The following is a 15,191-nucleotide window of genomic DNA, read 5'->3' as shown; positions in this document are numbered from 1 at the left end:
AGCAAACGCAGCCCAGCCAGGGCCTTGTGGAGGGGCTGCGTGGCCCCAGACCCCCGTGTGCCCTGCCAGCCCTGGGGAGGCTGGGGTGAGCCCTCCTCCGCTCCCCGCTTGTGTACTGGGGCTAATTGGTGCAGGTGCACAGGAGCCCAGCTTTGCACCTTGTTAGCATGGCAATTAGCATTCTTTACCCTCCTGATTGCTCTTGTGCATATTTTCCCTCCAATCCATCTTTCCAGCAAGGTATAAATCCAGCGCTGGGGTGGCAGGGGGGAGTCGAGCTGGGGCAGGGACACCAGAGCCATGCTGGGGACAATCCTGCTGCTGCTGGCCCTGGCCAAGCCGGCGTGCCCGAGCCCGGCCGGTGCCGCGAGCCAGCGGGCTGAGGCACTGAAGAGGCTCCTGGAGGTCTTTGGCATGGAAGACCCTCCGCCCACCCCGGCTCACGTCAAGCAGCCACCCCAGTACATGGTGGATCTATTTAACACCGTCGCCAACGCAGACGGTGTCACCAAGAACCCTGACATCCTGGAGGGCAACACGGTCCGCAGCTTCTTGGATAAAGGTAACGGGGGGGGCGCGATGCCAGGGATGGGGCGGTGGGAAGGGGCCGAGCATGGCTGGCAGAGGCGCTGCCCCCAGTTTGAGTCCACGTCTCAACGCATCCCTCCCTCCAGCCCACGGCGACAAGATGCGGTTCCTCTTCGCCCTCTCCAGCGTGGCCAAGAACGAGAAGATCCTGACGGCCGAGCTGCATCTCTTCCGGCTCTGGCCGAGGGCGGCCGATGGGCCCAGGAGGCACCACTTCTGCCAGGTGAGGAGGGGGCTGGAACGGGAGGGGGATGGGGACGGGGACGGGAGGGGGGATGTGCCCCAGCCTGTGCCCAGGGGTGCCACTGCAGCACGGCACGGCACGGCTCGGTGCAATCCATCCGGCAGCGTCGCGTGTTGCACAGAGAATCCCCAACGATTTAACTGTGGCAGGTTCTGAGGCACCGTCCTGATCTGTGCCCTGACCTGGCCAAGGCACAAACCCTGGTGACACCTCCGCCACCTCCCACCGCTTGTTCCCCAGTCCCTGTCCAGGGGCTTTCCCCCTCGGGCAGGACACACTGGTGGCAGGACACACTGGTGGCAGGGCACTGGTGGCAGGGCACTGGTGGCAGGGCGCTGGTAGCAGGACACTAGTGGCAGGATGCTGGTGGCAGGACACGCTGGTGGCAGGACACGCTGGTGGCAGGGTGCTGGTGGCAGGGTGCTGGTGGCAGGACGCACTGCTGGCAGGACACACTGCTGGCAGGACACTGGTGGCAGGGCACTGATGGCAGGGCACGCTGGTGACAGGGCACGCTGGTGGCAGGACACGCTGGTGGCAGGGCATGCTGGTGGCAGGGCATGCTGGTGGCAGGACATGCTGGTGGCAGGGCACTGGTGGCAGGACACTAGTGGCAGGGCACTGGTGGAAGGATGCTGGTGGCAGGACACGCTGGTGGCAGGACACGCTGGTGGCAGGGTGCTGCTGGCAGGACGCATTGGTGGCAGGACGCATTGGTGGCAGGACACACTGGTGGCAGGGCGCTGGTGGAAGGATGCCGGTGGCAGGACACGCTGGTGGCAGGGCACACTGGTGGCAGGGCGCTGGTGGCAGCCACCCTTTGCTTCCTTCCCCAGGTCAGCATCTACCAGGTGCTGGCGCAGAGCCAGCCGGATGCTCCGGGCGGGAAGAAGCTGCTGGCAGCCCGGCTGGTCTCGCTGCAGGGCGCGGGCTGGGAGGTCTTCGCCATCACGCAGGCGGTGAGTTGCTCTTCCCCCAATTCGGGGGGCACTGAAGGAACCCTGGGGGGGTTGCATGCCGGAGCTTTTCTTAACCCATTTCCCCCCCCAGCAGCCTGTCAGGTTCCAATGCGTTTTCCTGTCTCTGCAGCAATGGGGGGACACAGCCCCTGGGAGGGGGGGTCAGAACCTGCCAAGAGCCCCGGGGTCTGCTCCGTCCTGCCCCGGGCTGCTCCCGCTGCTCCGCAGGTAGCGCTGGTGCTGGCTCCTGCCTCAGCATCCCCTGTGTGCAGCCCCGGAGCAGCACGGCCCCTTCCCACGGCTGGCAGATGGACCATGGCCACGGGGGTCTGGTTCTGGGGGCCATGGGGACACCGGTGCGGTACCTGTCCCAGCCTGTGGCTCCACGGTGATGCCGGTTTGGTTCCCTAGGTTCGCGACTGGACCGAAGATGAAAGCAGCAACCAGGGGTTGGTGGTAACAGTCCAGGGCCTGGGTGGGAGCTCGCTTGACCCCCCACCGCTGCAGTTCGCGTCGGGCAGGGACCACCACGAGAGCAAGAAGCCCATGTTGGTCCTGTTCACGGACGACGGGCGCCGGGGAGCATCCCTGCCCGTGGCTGGCTTCCCAGGTGGGTCCCACAGCGCTGGCACAGGCCCCTCGGTGCTGCCATCCCCTTGCCCCTGGGGTGCTGGGGGGCTCCCTGAGCGAGGGCTCCTTCCAAAGCTCCTTCTCCAGCCAGAGAGAGGGGCTGTCCCCTCTCTGGTTTGGTTGGTGTGGGGGTGCAGGCTTGTGGATGCACATCTGGGTCTTGCTTGCCCTGATGAGTGCAGCTGTGGGGTTGTCACCTCCTGGTGGCTCTGCCCAGGCTGGTGACAGGCTGTGCCCAAAGCTGCTGCCCCAGCCGGCTGCAGACAGAACCCAAGGGAAGGGGTGGCCGGGGGGGGGGGGCTGCACCACATTCCCCCCCCTCCCAGGCTGGCGCAGTGGGTAACAGTATCAGATGCTCCATTCCAGCAGATTCACCGCCCCAGGCTCCCGCTCTCCCCGCGGCGATGTCGGTGCCCAGGCCGGGGGGGGCCACGCAGCACGCGCTCACTGGACCGCCTGCAGCCCTGCCAGCGGCACCCCTTGTCCGTGGACTTCGAGGAGATCGGCTGGTCCGGCTGGGTGATCTCGCCGCGGGGGTACAACGCCTACCACTGCAAGGGCTCCTGCCCCTTCCCGCTGGGCGAGAACATGCGGCCCACGAACCATGCCACCGTGCAGTCCATCATCAACGCCCTCAAGCTGAGCGAGGGCGTCAGCAGCCCCTGCTGCGTGCCCGACAAGCTCTACTCCATCAACCTCCTCTACTTCGATGACGACGAGAACGTGGTGCTCAAGCAGTACGACGACATGGTGGCCGGGAGCTGCGGCTGCCACTGAGGCAGGAGGAGCGGGAAGGTGACAACGCCGCGGTGGTGGAGGATGCTCCTGCTCCCTCCAGAGCATCTCCGCAGGGGGCTCTGTCCCACAAAACCCTCTGGAAGAGCCCAGGGCGAGCAAAGCAAGGGGGTACCCAGCTCTGCTCCGGGTGGCCTCAGGTCCCCACCATGCCCAGGGGACAAGCTCTGACTAAATCGACCCAGGGCCACAGCTCCCTTTTGGGGTGCCCTGCGCAGGGGGGCAGGTCCCCTGCCCCACGCAGAGCCTTCCCGCAGGCTGTACTATATGTATATAGCAAAAGCACTAATATATGACAGAAACCGCCTGTACAGTGTCCTGTAAATGTCTGTACATTGCTGCATTTTTGTGACTTGTAAAATGAATTCAGAGGAACTATTAAAAGTGCTGTTTTCCGAGGGGCTGCTTGTGGGACCACCGCCTGGGATCCTGGGGGGGGTGGCCGGGGGCAAGCAAACAGCCTGCAAGCCCAGGGAGGGGTGGTGCGAGCCGAGCCATGGTGTCTCTGGGATGGGGGGTACAGTCTCTGGGGGGGGGGGCACAGTGAGGGGGGTGTGTGTGCAGTCTCTGGGGTGGGGGGCACAGTCTTTGGGGTAGGAGGGCACAGTCTCTGGGGTGGGGGAGGCAGCCTCTGGGGTGGGGGGCGCAGTCTCGGGTGGGGGGCACAGTCTCTGGAGTGGGGGACGCAGTCTCTGGTGGGGGGGCACAGTGGGGTGGAGGGTGCAGTCTCTGGGGTAGGGGTACAGCCTCTGGGGTGGGGGGGAGGTTCCGTTGCTGAGCCCTGTTCCTTTGCAGCAAGTTTCCAGCAGCAGCAGCTGAACCGTGTCCCCGGCTGCCACCAGGACCCCCCAGCAGCTCTCCTTCTCCAAGCCCACCTTGCAACTACCCAAACCCTACCTGGCAGGCACCAGCTTACCCAGCACCCCACCGCTGCCTGCCCTGCACCCTGGGGTCCCCGTCCCCCTCCCACACAGGGGAAGGGGCGAATCCCCCCTGGTGTCACCCCAGAGGGCAAATCCTTCCCTTCTGCCCCGGCAATGAGAACGTGGGGCAGAGCCCACACGCCCTGAGCAGATGCAGGGGTCCCAGATCCTCCTCCAGAGCAGCCAGAGCCAGGCTCCCCATCCCAAACCCAACACGCAGACCCCATCCTCCCACCGATGGGCAGGAGAGGCGGCTGTGAGCCCTGGGGACGGCCCCTCCTCACCCCCCCAGGGACGAGCTGGGTGACCGAATTCATTACCGAATGACAGAGTGGCTGGCCAACGATCCAAGACGGCGAGTGGTTTTGCCCTGGTTTATTGAGTGCCTGTTCCTGGGGGTGGTCCCGCTCCCGGCGCTGCGGCCGCAGGGTGCCCGTGGCTCCCGCCGCATCCCACCCTGAGCCAGGACTGTCCCCCCAGGCTCCGTGGGTGGTGGGTTTAGCTGGAAGGATGTGGGGCTGCCACCTTTTTTGTGGCCTTTCACCCAAAGCCCCCCATCAAACTCGGTCAGCCTGGGCTGAACATCTGCCCAGCCAGGTAGGGGTCCAGGGCTGCCACCTGGGGAGGGGGCTGCATGTGTCTCACTGAGGGAGCAGAGCAGCTCCTGCCTCACCGTGGGTGTCCCCTTCTGCCATCCTCAGGGAGGTGATGGCTCACCCCGTGCATCCCACAGGTCACCCTGCATCCTCCGGGTGCCCACAGCCCAGCCCAGGCTGGGCAGATGCCACCTTGGCCACCCACGTGGCCAGTACTTTACCGATGGCTCGGTGGGACATGGGGGTCAGCACGCAGGGTCACAGCACTGTCACCGTCACATTCCACCCACCCCCCCCCAAACAGCAGCAGAGCCCCCGCAGCTGCTGCTGTGACTTGCTGCTCGCTCCCCACATCACGGGGCTTCCCCAGGGGACAGGACCTGCCGGAGGGGGGGGCAGAGCGGGATGGAGGGGGTGTCTGGGGGGGGGGGATCAGTGATGACAGCGGGGGTCGGCTCTGCAGCACTCGGACAGCTTGCGCAGGGCTCGCTCCTTCAAGCGGATCCTCCTGGAGATCTTCAGTGAGTGGCTGGTCTCGTTTTCGTGGGCCTTCAGCTTGGCGTAGTAGTCCGAAAACTTGTTGAAGAGGATGGAGATGGGCATGCCGTTGAGGATGATGCCAAAGGAGATGCAGCCAAACGCCACCATCCTGCCAAGCACCGTGTCGGGCACCGTGTCTCCATAGCCCACAGTGGAGAGGCTGACCTGGCCGAGGACAGGAAAGGATAAAATCCCACAAGAACGAGTCCAGCAGACACCACCACCCCACCACCCCCCCAAAACCAATGCTGGGACCCCCCTCCCCCTGCTGCTGCAGGGGAGCCAGGTACCACCTGGGAATGGCGCTGCGCCCTGCTCCAGCTGCCTGCATGGCTGGGCTCAGCTCCCGGAGCTCACAGAGCCCCAGGAGAGGGCTGGATGAGGCCCCAGCAGCAGAGGCTGGAGACAAGCCCCCCAGCTCCCTCCTCCTTCCATGTGTCTCTCCAAACCCAGCTGAGCTGAACCCTTCCCAGCAGCCAGGCTGTCTGCCGGAGCTTCCTGACCCCATGGAGCCACGGCTCCAGCGCTTCCTGGCCGTAAGCTGCCCAGTCCCATGGGAATGAAGCTTCCCAGACCCTCCCTCCGATGGAAACGGAGGCACTGCCCAGGAACGCGCCCAGAGGAACCGCATTGGGATGACAGACAGGGGAGTGGGATTTTGGAATGGAGGCAGAGGGGTCCAGGCTTTGCACAGAGCCACGCAGACCAGGGGCAGGGGCAGCTGGGGACGTTCAAATACTCCAATCTGGTGATCCTGCCAAGCGATTTTGCGCTTCCTCGAGGAGGGATGACTTTGAAGTGGGCAGCCGGTAGTGGCCAAGGGGGATTGTAAGAGCAGAAGTGACCTGTGGGGTCATTTTATCCACAAATCAAACCACCCTCATAACCTCTGGCTCTCCAGTGCTTTAGCGGCTCCTCGCATGGGAGGTCATCCCAGGTTTATTACAGCGCTTGGCTCAGCAAACTGCCGGCTCCCGGCATGAGCACGGCCACAAACAGGGGCTGCAGCCCACCCCTCTGCCCCCTCTGAGGACACAGGCTGAGGCAAGCTGTGACCGTGTTTCCTTAGTTCCACATGTGGCCCCAGGGTCCCCAGCTCAGCCCCAGGAGCTCTGACCCCCTCATGCCTCCCCAGCTCATCCAGGCCACCGCGGGTGTCCCAGGTGGCTGTCCCCGTGCCACGGGGTCTGAACCACATCCACCCGCCACGGGTCCCACAGCAGGTAAAGCCCAGGACGAGTGACATCCCCCTTGCCACGAACCCAGCCCTGGAGGTTGTTCCCAGGCCACCACCTCTGTCCCACCATCCCACGTCAGCACTGGCTTTTGAACCTCCGAGCAATCTCTGATCTCTCAGAGTGTGCAGGGCTCTGGGAGTCCCACCATCGCTGAGCTGGTGGGAAACCTGGGCCCTTTGCTGCCTCCCGGCCAGCACCAACAGCAAATCCCTCCAGCACCAGGGCAGCCCCTGCCCACAGAGCCCCACCAGACCCCTTCCCTGGGGGAAGGTGCTCACACCTTACCGCTGCCCACCACCACGCGCAGGGGATACTGGTGAAGGCGGTGCCTGGGACATCATGTTCCACCGAGTGCATGAGAGCGGAGAAGGTGAAGATTCCCATGGCAATGAAGAGGAGGAGGCAGCAAACCTGCTGGTAGCACTGGCGCAAGGTGAAGCTGAAGGCTCGGAGGCCGGTGGAGTGGCGTGCCAGCTTGAGGATGCGGAAGATTCTCATGAGCTTGATGAGCTTGAGTACTTTGCCCAGCTTGCTCACATTCTCCACCTTGTGCAGTTCCTCATGGTAAAGCATGTCTCCTTCATCCAAATTTTCAAAGAGGATCTGGACGTAGAAGGGCAGGATGGCCACCAGGTCTACAGCATTAAACGCCGCCCGCAGAAAGTTCTTGAGGCTGGAGGAGGAGATGAGCCGCATGAGGTATTCGGAGGTGAAGAAGATGGCACAGATCATCTCCAGCTGCTCCATCCACATCTTCCCTGTCTTGTGTTTCATCTCCTCCACTGTGCTCAGCGTCATGCCCATGATGGAGATGAGCACAAAGAAGCTCGACATGACAGCAATGATCTTGGCTGCGACAGAAGAGTATGGATCCTCAATGAGGTTCCAGATCATTTTCCGAAACCGCCCCAGAAATTTGCCTTCGAACTGCACCGTTGAGGACAGGGGCTCCAGCTCTGCCTCCAGCTCCTTTTGTATTTTCAGGTACTCGCTGAGTTCATCCTGCTTTTCCTCAAACAGGATCCGGCAGCAGCGCTGGGAGTATTTCAGATGGATCCCCCAGTACTCCGTCTCCTCCACAAAGTTACTGGGACATACCTCATCCATTATCCACAGGACCCCACTGCAATAGAAGTGGAAGATGTAGTGGAAAATGGAAGGATCTCTGTCGAAGAAGTACTCGTTCTTCTGCACTGAGTAGTCATCGCAGAGCTGCATCTTCTTCGTAGGGTCGGTATAAAGGGCCAGCTTCCCAAGCCTGGTGATGGGATACTGGGCCGCCACCTTGCAAGCGATCTGGAACAACTGGCCACCCACGTTGATGTTGAGCAGGTACTTGTTCCTTCGGACAGGAGTCTTGCTTTTCTCCTCGCTTCTGTCCATCATGTTCTGCATGGAACTCCATTGCTTCACCAGGCTGTCCTGCGCAAAGGGGATGTGGACCTCCTCCTCCTCTGGCGTCTGGCAGCAGCCCCTGCGGTCCCCTATCTTCAGGCTGGCCGACAGACTTGCACGCCTCATCCCCAGCTGCCTCATGGTGCCCGACCCTGCCAAGCGGCGATTCCCGTTACGGGCCGGGGGGCAGCAGCCCCCAATGCATGGGGATGCTCCCACTGGGCGCAGGCTGGCGGGGACGGGCACTGGGAGCTCAGAGGAGCGGTGGTGAGCTGCTAGCCCAGTGGGCACTGGCCATGTCACTGTGCCATGTGGCACCCGCCAGGTCCCAAAGCCGATTGCTTATCAGCTTGTGCTTTGCATTGTAGGAGTCGGAGGCAGCTAAGTGTCTGTTCCTTAAGACAATAATGAGATTGAAGCACCAGCCCTTTATGTAAGCGACTATTTCCAGCTCTGCGCTTTTCTTTTTCCTTATTCTGTTCTTATTAGCGTTTGTCACACGCTACCCTGTTCCCAAGGAGGGCATCCAGGACAGCAAGTTGAAAGGAGAGCGTGAACTTGCCTTGGTTTAACCCTGGAAGCCCTCCCTTGCCAGGCACAGAATGGTGCAGACACGCAGGATTTGTACCAGCTTTGTACCCCCACAGCAGATGCTGCTCTGGGCACCGGTCCTTCATTAAGCACACAAGCGCTAATGCAGCTGCCCCTGACCTGTCAGCTGTCACAGCCTAGAGGAGGGAAATGGCTGTGACCCCCCAGCTCGTCCCTCAAAACCCCCCAGCACAGATTTGCAGGGAAGAGGTGAAGGAACAGCCTCACCCTCCGCGCGGTGCCCGAGCGGGTCCCGGCGTGACCGGCTGCTCCCGTACCGGTGCCTGGTGCCACCGGCTCCCCACACCGGCTCCAGTGCCCCACAGCAGGGGCAGGAACATGGAACAGGGCTCCAGAGGTGCAAGCATCCAGCAGAAGCCCCCCTTGAACTACTGGAATTGAAGAGGAGGCAATAATCCTGGGGATTCACAAGTAAAAGGGGAACCAAGGTTAAACACACCCATCTTTGATGTCTCACCCTGGAACACAACCCCACCTGAGCACCTAAAACATCCCGTTGATTTCCATGAACTGATCTAATTAACTACAGAGACCCAGAGCACAAAGCTGCTCTGAGGCTGAAAAGCAGCTCAGGCTCCGCTACAATTGAAGCCTCTGAGCCTGGGGATTAGGAAAACAAAACCGCTTCTGGCACCAGACAGAGGAAGGGAAATTGCTGTCACAAACATGGCCCCAAGTTTTGGCACAAGATCCATAAAAATGTCTTTCTTGCAACCCTGAGACACCCAGCTTGGGGGATCCATAAAGCAAAACCCACAGGACCTTGCAGCGGGAAGAGGCTGCCAGCGCCCAGTTTGCCCAGCAGCTTTGCTCCCATCACACAGCATGAGGGCTCTGCCCTGTGCGACAGGACAGCCAGTCTGGGCTCAGCTTGAGCTCAGAGGATGACGTGGGACAGACTGGCAAGAGGTGACCTCCACCACATGGCCCCGACAGCACAGGGACCCTGTCTAGGGCTGAGCTGGGATTTCTGAGGCACCCTGCTGCTCCAATGGGTGCCCCGCTCCATCCACTTGCTCTAATACAGAAAAACAAGCTCACACAGCCTGAAGTTTTTCACCTTGTCCTTGACGAAGCTTTCCACCCATCATCTATTCCGCAGGAGCACCCCGGTGCCAGCTGTGCCTCCCATCTCCACCCCCTCCATTCACTCTGCTCCCCAGATTTCACTTTTTCTATCACAGCCGAGGGGTGCTGGAGTCACTCCAGCCCCAGGCAGGCACAGCAGAACCCACCTTCCCTACTGCCAGCCCACCCACCGTGAGTCCTCTTTCCCAGGACGTGACAATCTGAAGGTGGTGCGGTCCCCAGCTTCCAAACTACAGAATTCAAGCAAATGCACAAATCCAAGAAAAACAAATAAATACATAAAAAATAATCGAGAAACTTCTTCGTTTCAAGTTCTTTATTCTCCCGTGGTGTTCACCAACAGCTTCCTCCAATTGTCCCTACGGAAAGAGGAGCAAGGTTGCGTGCAGCCTCTTGCAAATGACCTCTCGGTACTAAAACTAGCAGCACCAGAATAACTCGGGACTCCACACCATAACATACAGGTTTTTCCTGGGGGATACAGCAGCGCACACGCACTACCCAGGAGTGGAAGGCTCCTGCTCTAAGGCTGATGACCGGTGTCTGCTTGGCAAGTTCTCCCCTTCAAGGCACAGAGATCAGCAGCCAAGGCAGCAGTTGTCCAGCTTTTTTGTCCAGCTTTTGTGCACTTAGTGAACACTCGTGCAAGAAGTACGTGGTCAGCACTGGAGGCACTTGTCAGCAATCTTCTGAAGTGTATACAGCACTGCGCAGTTTAGAAAGCACTACCCATGCCACAATGCACAGACAGCATTTCATCCAAGACATGAGTTATTTCAAGCTGCCAAAAAAACCCACTACCCAAACAAAAAAAAACCAAAAAAAAAAAAAGGCTGAACACTCAAAAACTCATAGAAACACAGAACGGTTTGGGTTGGAAGGGACCTTTAAAAATCGAGCTCCAGCCCCTCTGCTGTGGGCAGGGACATCTTCCACCAGCCCAGGTTGCTCCAACCTGGCCTTGAACACTTCCAGGGACGGGGCATCCAAGCTGCTCCGGGCATCCTCACGGTAAAACATTTCTTCCTTATGTCCAATCCAAATCTACGCTCTTTCAGTTTATAATTGTTGCCACTCATCCTGTTGCTACAGGGCTTGGTAAAAAGCCTCTCTCCATCTCTCTTACAAGCCGACTTTATATGTCAAAAAGGCTCAGCGAGGTCTCCCCAGAGCCTTCTCTTCTCCAAGAAGATCAGGATCTTCTCCAGGGATCACCCTGACCAAGAGGCAGGACCTTGCACTTGACCTTATTGAACTTCATGGAGTTCCCATGGCTCCCCCCCTCCAGTTGGCATCCCCTCCCTCAGGGGGATCAACTGGTCACTCAGACCTGGTGTTACCCACAGACTTCCTAGGGGCACACTCAATCCCACTCCACACACCACTGGGGAAGATATTAAGTAGCATTGGTCCCAGTACAGACCCTTGAAGGACACCGCTCATGTCGCAACAGTTTTAAGGAAGGCACCACTAACAGCGTTAAGAGAAGCAACATGGAATTGTTTAGGTTGGAAAAGACCTTTAAGATCATCAAGTCCAACCATTAACCCAGCACTGCCAAGCCACCACTGAACCATGTCCCCCAAGGGCCGTGTCTCTACATATTTTAAATACCTCCAGGGATGGTGATTCCACCACCTCCCTGGGCAGCCTGTTCCAATGCTTAGTAACCCTTTTGGTGAAGAATTTTTTCCTACTAACCCATATAAATTCCCCCGGTGAAATTTGAGGCCCTTTCCTCTTGTTCTGTCGCTTGTTACCTGGGAGAAGAGACCAGCCCCCACCTCGCTACAGCCCCTTGTCAGGGGGTTGCAGAGAGCAAGGAGGTCTCTGCTCACCCTCCTTTTCTCCAGGCTGAACACCCCAGAGCAGTTTAGGAGTTCAGCACTGGGATGGAAAGTGCCGTTCTGCAGAGGATGGAGACCTTCTGCAGAGGATGGAGACCTTCTGCAGAGGATGGAGATGCTGGTGGGAGGCAGCGTGCTGAGCAGCTGGCTCGGGGCAGCGGTGCAAAGCCAGAGCAGGCAGGATGCTTTTCAGCACATGGGACTGAGCGGCACCAAAACACCAGCGCAAACATGGAGTATGTGTCCATGTGGAGTCACTGAGCTCCTGCTGAAATGGATAAGGAAGTGCCTATTCCCTGACAAAATCCAGGGGGGAGAACGGAGCAGGTGAAAAAAAGTCTCTTGGCTGGAAGTGGGAGGAAACAATCGCACCTGTCATTTCATGGAGAATAAAAGCTTTGCATCCAAGGCCACACTGGTGATAATCAGCATTAACAGCCTTTGGAGGCAAGAACAAGGAAGAAATTTCTGCCACCTTTCTGAGAGATGACTTCCCAGCACTGGGGAAGGTCAGAGCCCAAGCAGTCCCCCAATCTAAGACCAGTTTCCAAGGGGAGTATCCTCTTGCTATTCCAGTGTAACGACCCAGACTTGAGAGCTTATGTCCAATTCAGTCAGCTTCTGTGGTGAGCAGGAGGGAGACCAGGCTAACCCCATCTTCCCACCTCGTCGTAAGGATCCCTGCCACAAGAACAGAAAAATCCCCAGTTATTGACAATGCTTTGGCCAGAAACCTGGTTCGACTTCTGTTTGTGCAAAGTAGGGGAAAACCACCCATGCCGGATCATCAGTATCTCGCGAGTGCTCAGCATCCTCGGCAGCAGAGGAGGGACGGGGACCAGCACATCGCTTTCGGAAGAAGCCAGCACCTTCTCAGATGAGGCTGTGCAACTATCCCTGCAGTTCAGCAAGAGCACTCGTGCCTGATGGCGAGGAAGGAAGGTAAGGCAGGATGAAACCCCAAGCATGTGGGTGACCAGCAACAGGAACAGCTGGGAAAAGCTACGCTCAGAGGGGAAAGTTCTAGAAGCTAGAAACACAGGGCAAGGAGGCATTTCTCCCTCACGCCCAGAGAGCAGAGGGGATGCAAGAAACTTACCCTTGGGGAAATGAGCCTGTCTGGCTCTTGTCAGGCACCAGCTGCTCCCTGGATGTTTTTTCAAGCCTGAAGACGTCGGGTCTGGTTTTTGCTTTGGAGAAGCCCCAGACAGCGATAGAACCTGCAGCGACCAGGATGCTGAGGAGCACTAGAGGAGAGCGCACATGCAGAGAACCACTCACTGCACCCGCTCAGCACCGCCGGCCAACAGCCTGGGACCAGCAGCTTCCCTCGAGGTTAAGGGATGGAGGGAAGGGAAGTGTTAGTGCCAGACCACAGGGAATAACAGCCTTTCCAAGGACACAGTGCCCTCGAGCCAGATAAATGACTACGCTACGGTGTAAGGCCTTGCTTAGCCCCCCTGCCCAAACGAAAGCAGCTCCTGAGACAGGTCTGGAATTAATTCCATCGGGATACTCGGTTTAGATCCCAAGCCCACGATGCAGCACTCGGTCTCCCATACCTGCAACAACCAAGATCCACAGGCAGCCTTGGCTCCTGGCTGGCACAGAGTCCCCCGGCGCAGCTGAAGCCTCTGTGAGGAAAAAGTGTGAAATCCATCGAGCTTCCAGCTCGCCTCACCGTCGGCATCCACCGATCCCAACCTGGCTGAGCTCCCAGTTTCAGGAGGGCCAACGGCAGTTTTCAGTGTAAGCAACCTTATCTCCCCTTGGCACCATTAGCCCACATCAAAGGAAAAACTGGAAAACGCCTAAGAGGGAAGGCTGGGAAGTTTTCCACTGTAGCTGCAGCATCCCAACCTGTCCTCGTGGCATCAGGATACCCCAACTGCGGCCAAAGCAACGGGGTCCCTGCAGCACCTCCAGGACTGTCTTTACTGGTGGGGTCGGTGGAAGGGCAGCGAGCACAGATGGCCCCCAGGACCATCTGTGCCCGTAGGGACCCGGAGTGTCCCCCCGCCTCGGGGCAGCTCAGGACGGAGAGGCGCTTCCCAAGGGGGTCCCGGGGTGTTCGGGCGCCCCCAAAGCGGCATTGCCCCGTCCGTGCCTCCCCACCCAGGGCAAGCGGTGGGCTCAGGGGGCTACAGCCGACGGCGCTGAAGGGCTTCGGTCCGGCTCACACGCCCCCCCCCGCCCCGCCCCGAGCACAACCGGTGCTCCCGCACCCCCCCCCTGCCCCAGCCCCGCACCTGCACTGCCGGTGGGCGGCACGGCCGAGCCCCACGGGGGTGTCGCTCGGGCGCCCTCAGGGCTCGGTTCCACCGCGGTGGCCGTCGCGCAGTCCCACTCGTCGCCCTCATCCTCGCAGTCGGGGTGCCCGTCGCACAGCCAGTCCCGGGGGAAGCACCGGGCGCCGGGCGCGCACTGGAAACGGTCCGGGGGGCAGGCGGGCGGCGATGCTGCGGGGGGCGCCAGGCGCTCAGGGGGCGCGAGGCAGCCACGGGACCCCCCGCCCCGGCCGCTGCCCGCCGAGATCCCCCCCCACCCCGGACCCCCCCCCCCCCGCCCGCCAGCCCCCCCCCCCGCCCGCCGGATCCCGCGCGCAGGGCGTACGAGTGCACCAGCCAATAAGAGCGAAGGGCACGCGCGCGGGGAGCCAATAGGCACACAGTGCGGCCGCAGGCACGCCCCCTGGAGGCCCCGCTCACCGTTCCCCGGCGGCGGCGGCAGCACCAGCACCGGCGGAGGAGGCAGCACCAGCAGCAGCAGCACCACCAGCACCAGCAGCAGCACCACCAGCGGCAGCACCAGCGCCCTCCACGCCATCCCGCGGGCCCGCGGCCACCGCCCCTACCGCCCCTATAAAGCCGGCCGCGCGTGGCAGGGCGCGTGCGCGGGCTAGCACCGCCACCAAGGGGGCGCCCGGCAAGGCGGGGCGCAGGCGCGTGCCCTTGAAGAGGCCCCGCCCCCCCCGCGCCCGCTGTAGCGGGGCCCTGCCCTGCCTGCGGGGCCTCCGCGGGGCCCTGCCCTGCTGCCTGCGGGCCACCAGGTGCCTCACCGCCTCCCTCGGCTCCATGGGAAGGCAGGCGCGCCACCCAGGCAGCCAGGGCCCTGAGCCAGCCTGCCCTGCTCGTCCCCAGCTCACTTCAGCCTCGGCTGCCTTGGAGCCCAGCTCCACCTGCGCTCCTCCCTGCTTCTGTTTTTACGGGCTTTTTAAACCTTCCCCTTGAGGCAGTGAGCTGAAAGTGCTGCTGGCGGGCAGATGACTGGGCAAAGGCCTGGTGTAAATGCACTGGCACTCCTCCGGTGCCCAACAGCTCCAGGGAACATGCACAGAATCCAGCAGTTCGCTGAAAAACAACCAGCGTAGCTCACTGCAACTGCCAGGTCATCACAGCGTGAGCCCAGGTGACCTGTTGTCATTGGCGCTGGACTACAGCGCTCAGCATCTGCAGCAGCACAGCTTGGGCAGGATATCAGGCAATTGCAGAAAGAGTGCCGCAGGCTACTTAATTCGCACCTCATCACAAGATTGGAGTGTCAGGTCCTTTATGGCTAGGGTGTTTCACACAGCTCTGTCCTGAAGTGGTATCTCGGCTGTAGCTTACAAATCCACTGAGCCTAAGCTCAAATATGCGTACTATGTTGCTGTCCCTTCAAGAAAACCTTATACCCAAAGATTACCAATATTAGAGTAGCAATCTGGATAATTTAAATAGAACAGACAAAAGGGGT

At 60.4% G+C, this 15,191-nt stretch overlaps 3 protein-coding genes across 5 annotated transcripts; 1 reads left to right on the top strand and 2 right to left on the bottom strand.

Annotated features, from left to right (window-relative positions):
- Positions 1–207: 207 nt before the first annotated feature.
- LOC102050671 (bone morphogenetic protein 2-like) lies at positions 208–3,198 on the top strand. The gene is given in 6 exon segments (XM_055708386.1): positions 208–562; positions 675–811; positions 1,669–1,791; positions 2,203–2,401; positions 2,791–2,852; positions 2,854–3,198. Coding segments are annotated over 6 exon segments (1,128 nt in total). The 5' UTR covers positions 208–300.
- Positions 3,199–4,499: 1,301 nt separating this feature from the next.
- Positions 4,500–8,293, bottom strand: LOC102050841 (potassium voltage-gated channel subfamily V member 2-like). Of its 2 annotated transcripts, none has more exons than XM_005434411.3 (2): positions 6,799–8,287; positions 4,500–5,440 (listed from the first exon to the last, which is right to left on the bottom strand). In XM_005434411.3, exons 1-2 carry the CDS (start codon positions 8,047–8,049, stop codon positions 5,168–5,170), a joined length of 1,524 nt encoding a protein of 507 aa, XP_005434468.2. In that variant the 5' UTR covers positions 8,050–8,287; the 3' UTR covers positions 4,500–5,167. The 2 variants fall into 2 exon arrangements, with proteins under 2 accessions (XP_005434468.2, XP_055562521.1); XM_055706546.1 differs by having other exon boundaries at positions 5,152–5,440; positions 6,794–8,293.
- A 1,614-nt stretch (positions 8,294–9,907) lies between these two features.
- Positions 9,908–14,391, bottom strand: CD320 (CD320 molecule). 2 transcript variants are annotated; one of them, XM_055708631.1, is made up of 5 exons: positions 14,165–14,383; positions 13,706–13,915; positions 13,019–13,090; positions 12,556–12,703; positions 9,908–12,137 (listed from the first exon to the last, which is right to left on the bottom strand). In XM_055708631.1, the coding sequence occupies exons 1-5, from the start codon at positions 14,280–14,282 to the stop codon at positions 12,104–12,106; spliced, it is 582 nt and encodes a 193-aa protein (XP_055564606.1). In that variant the 5' UTR covers positions 14,283–14,383; the 3' UTR covers positions 9,908–12,103. The 2 variants fall into 2 exon arrangements, with proteins under 2 accessions (XP_055564606.1, XP_055564607.1); XM_055708632.1 differs by lacking the exon at positions 12,556–12,703 and having other exon boundaries at positions 14,165–14,391.
- Between the last annotated feature and the right edge of the window lie 800 nt (positions 14,392–15,191).

Source organism: Falco cherrug, chromosome 4 (assembly GCF_023634085.1).
Source record: "Falco cherrug isolate bFalChe1 chromosome 4, bFalChe1.pri, whole genome shotgun sequence".
In the NCBI taxonomy this organism is placed as follows: Eukaryota; Metazoa; Chordata; class Aves; order Falconiformes; family Falconidae; genus Falco; species Falco cherrug.
The sequence above is the reverse complement of the archived record's forward strand: the minus strand, read 5'-3'. Positions and strand labels throughout refer to the sequence as shown.

Coding starts and splice junctions, on each gene's coding strand:
- LOC102050841 (XM_005434411.3), bottom strand. CDS start 8,049: ATGAGGCAGCTGGGGATGAGGCGTGCAAGTCTGTCGGCCAGCCTGAAG. Junction 5,441..6,798: donor GCGCGTGGTGGTGGGCAGCG/GTAAGGTGTGAG, acceptor GTCCTCGGCCAG/GTCAGCCTCTCCACTGTGGG.
- CD320 (XM_055708631.1), bottom strand. CDS start 14,282: ATGGCGTGGAGGGCGCTGGTGCTGCCGCTGGTGGTGCTGCTGCTGGTG. Junction 13,091..13,705: donor GCCGCCCACCGGCAGTGCAG/GTGCGGGGCTGG, acceptor TTTTCCTCACAG/AGGCTTCAGCTGCGCCGGGG. Junction 12,138..12,555: donor ACAGGCTCATTTCCCCAAGG/GTAAGTTTCTTG, acceptor TTCTTGTGGCAG/GGATCCTTACGACGAGGTGG.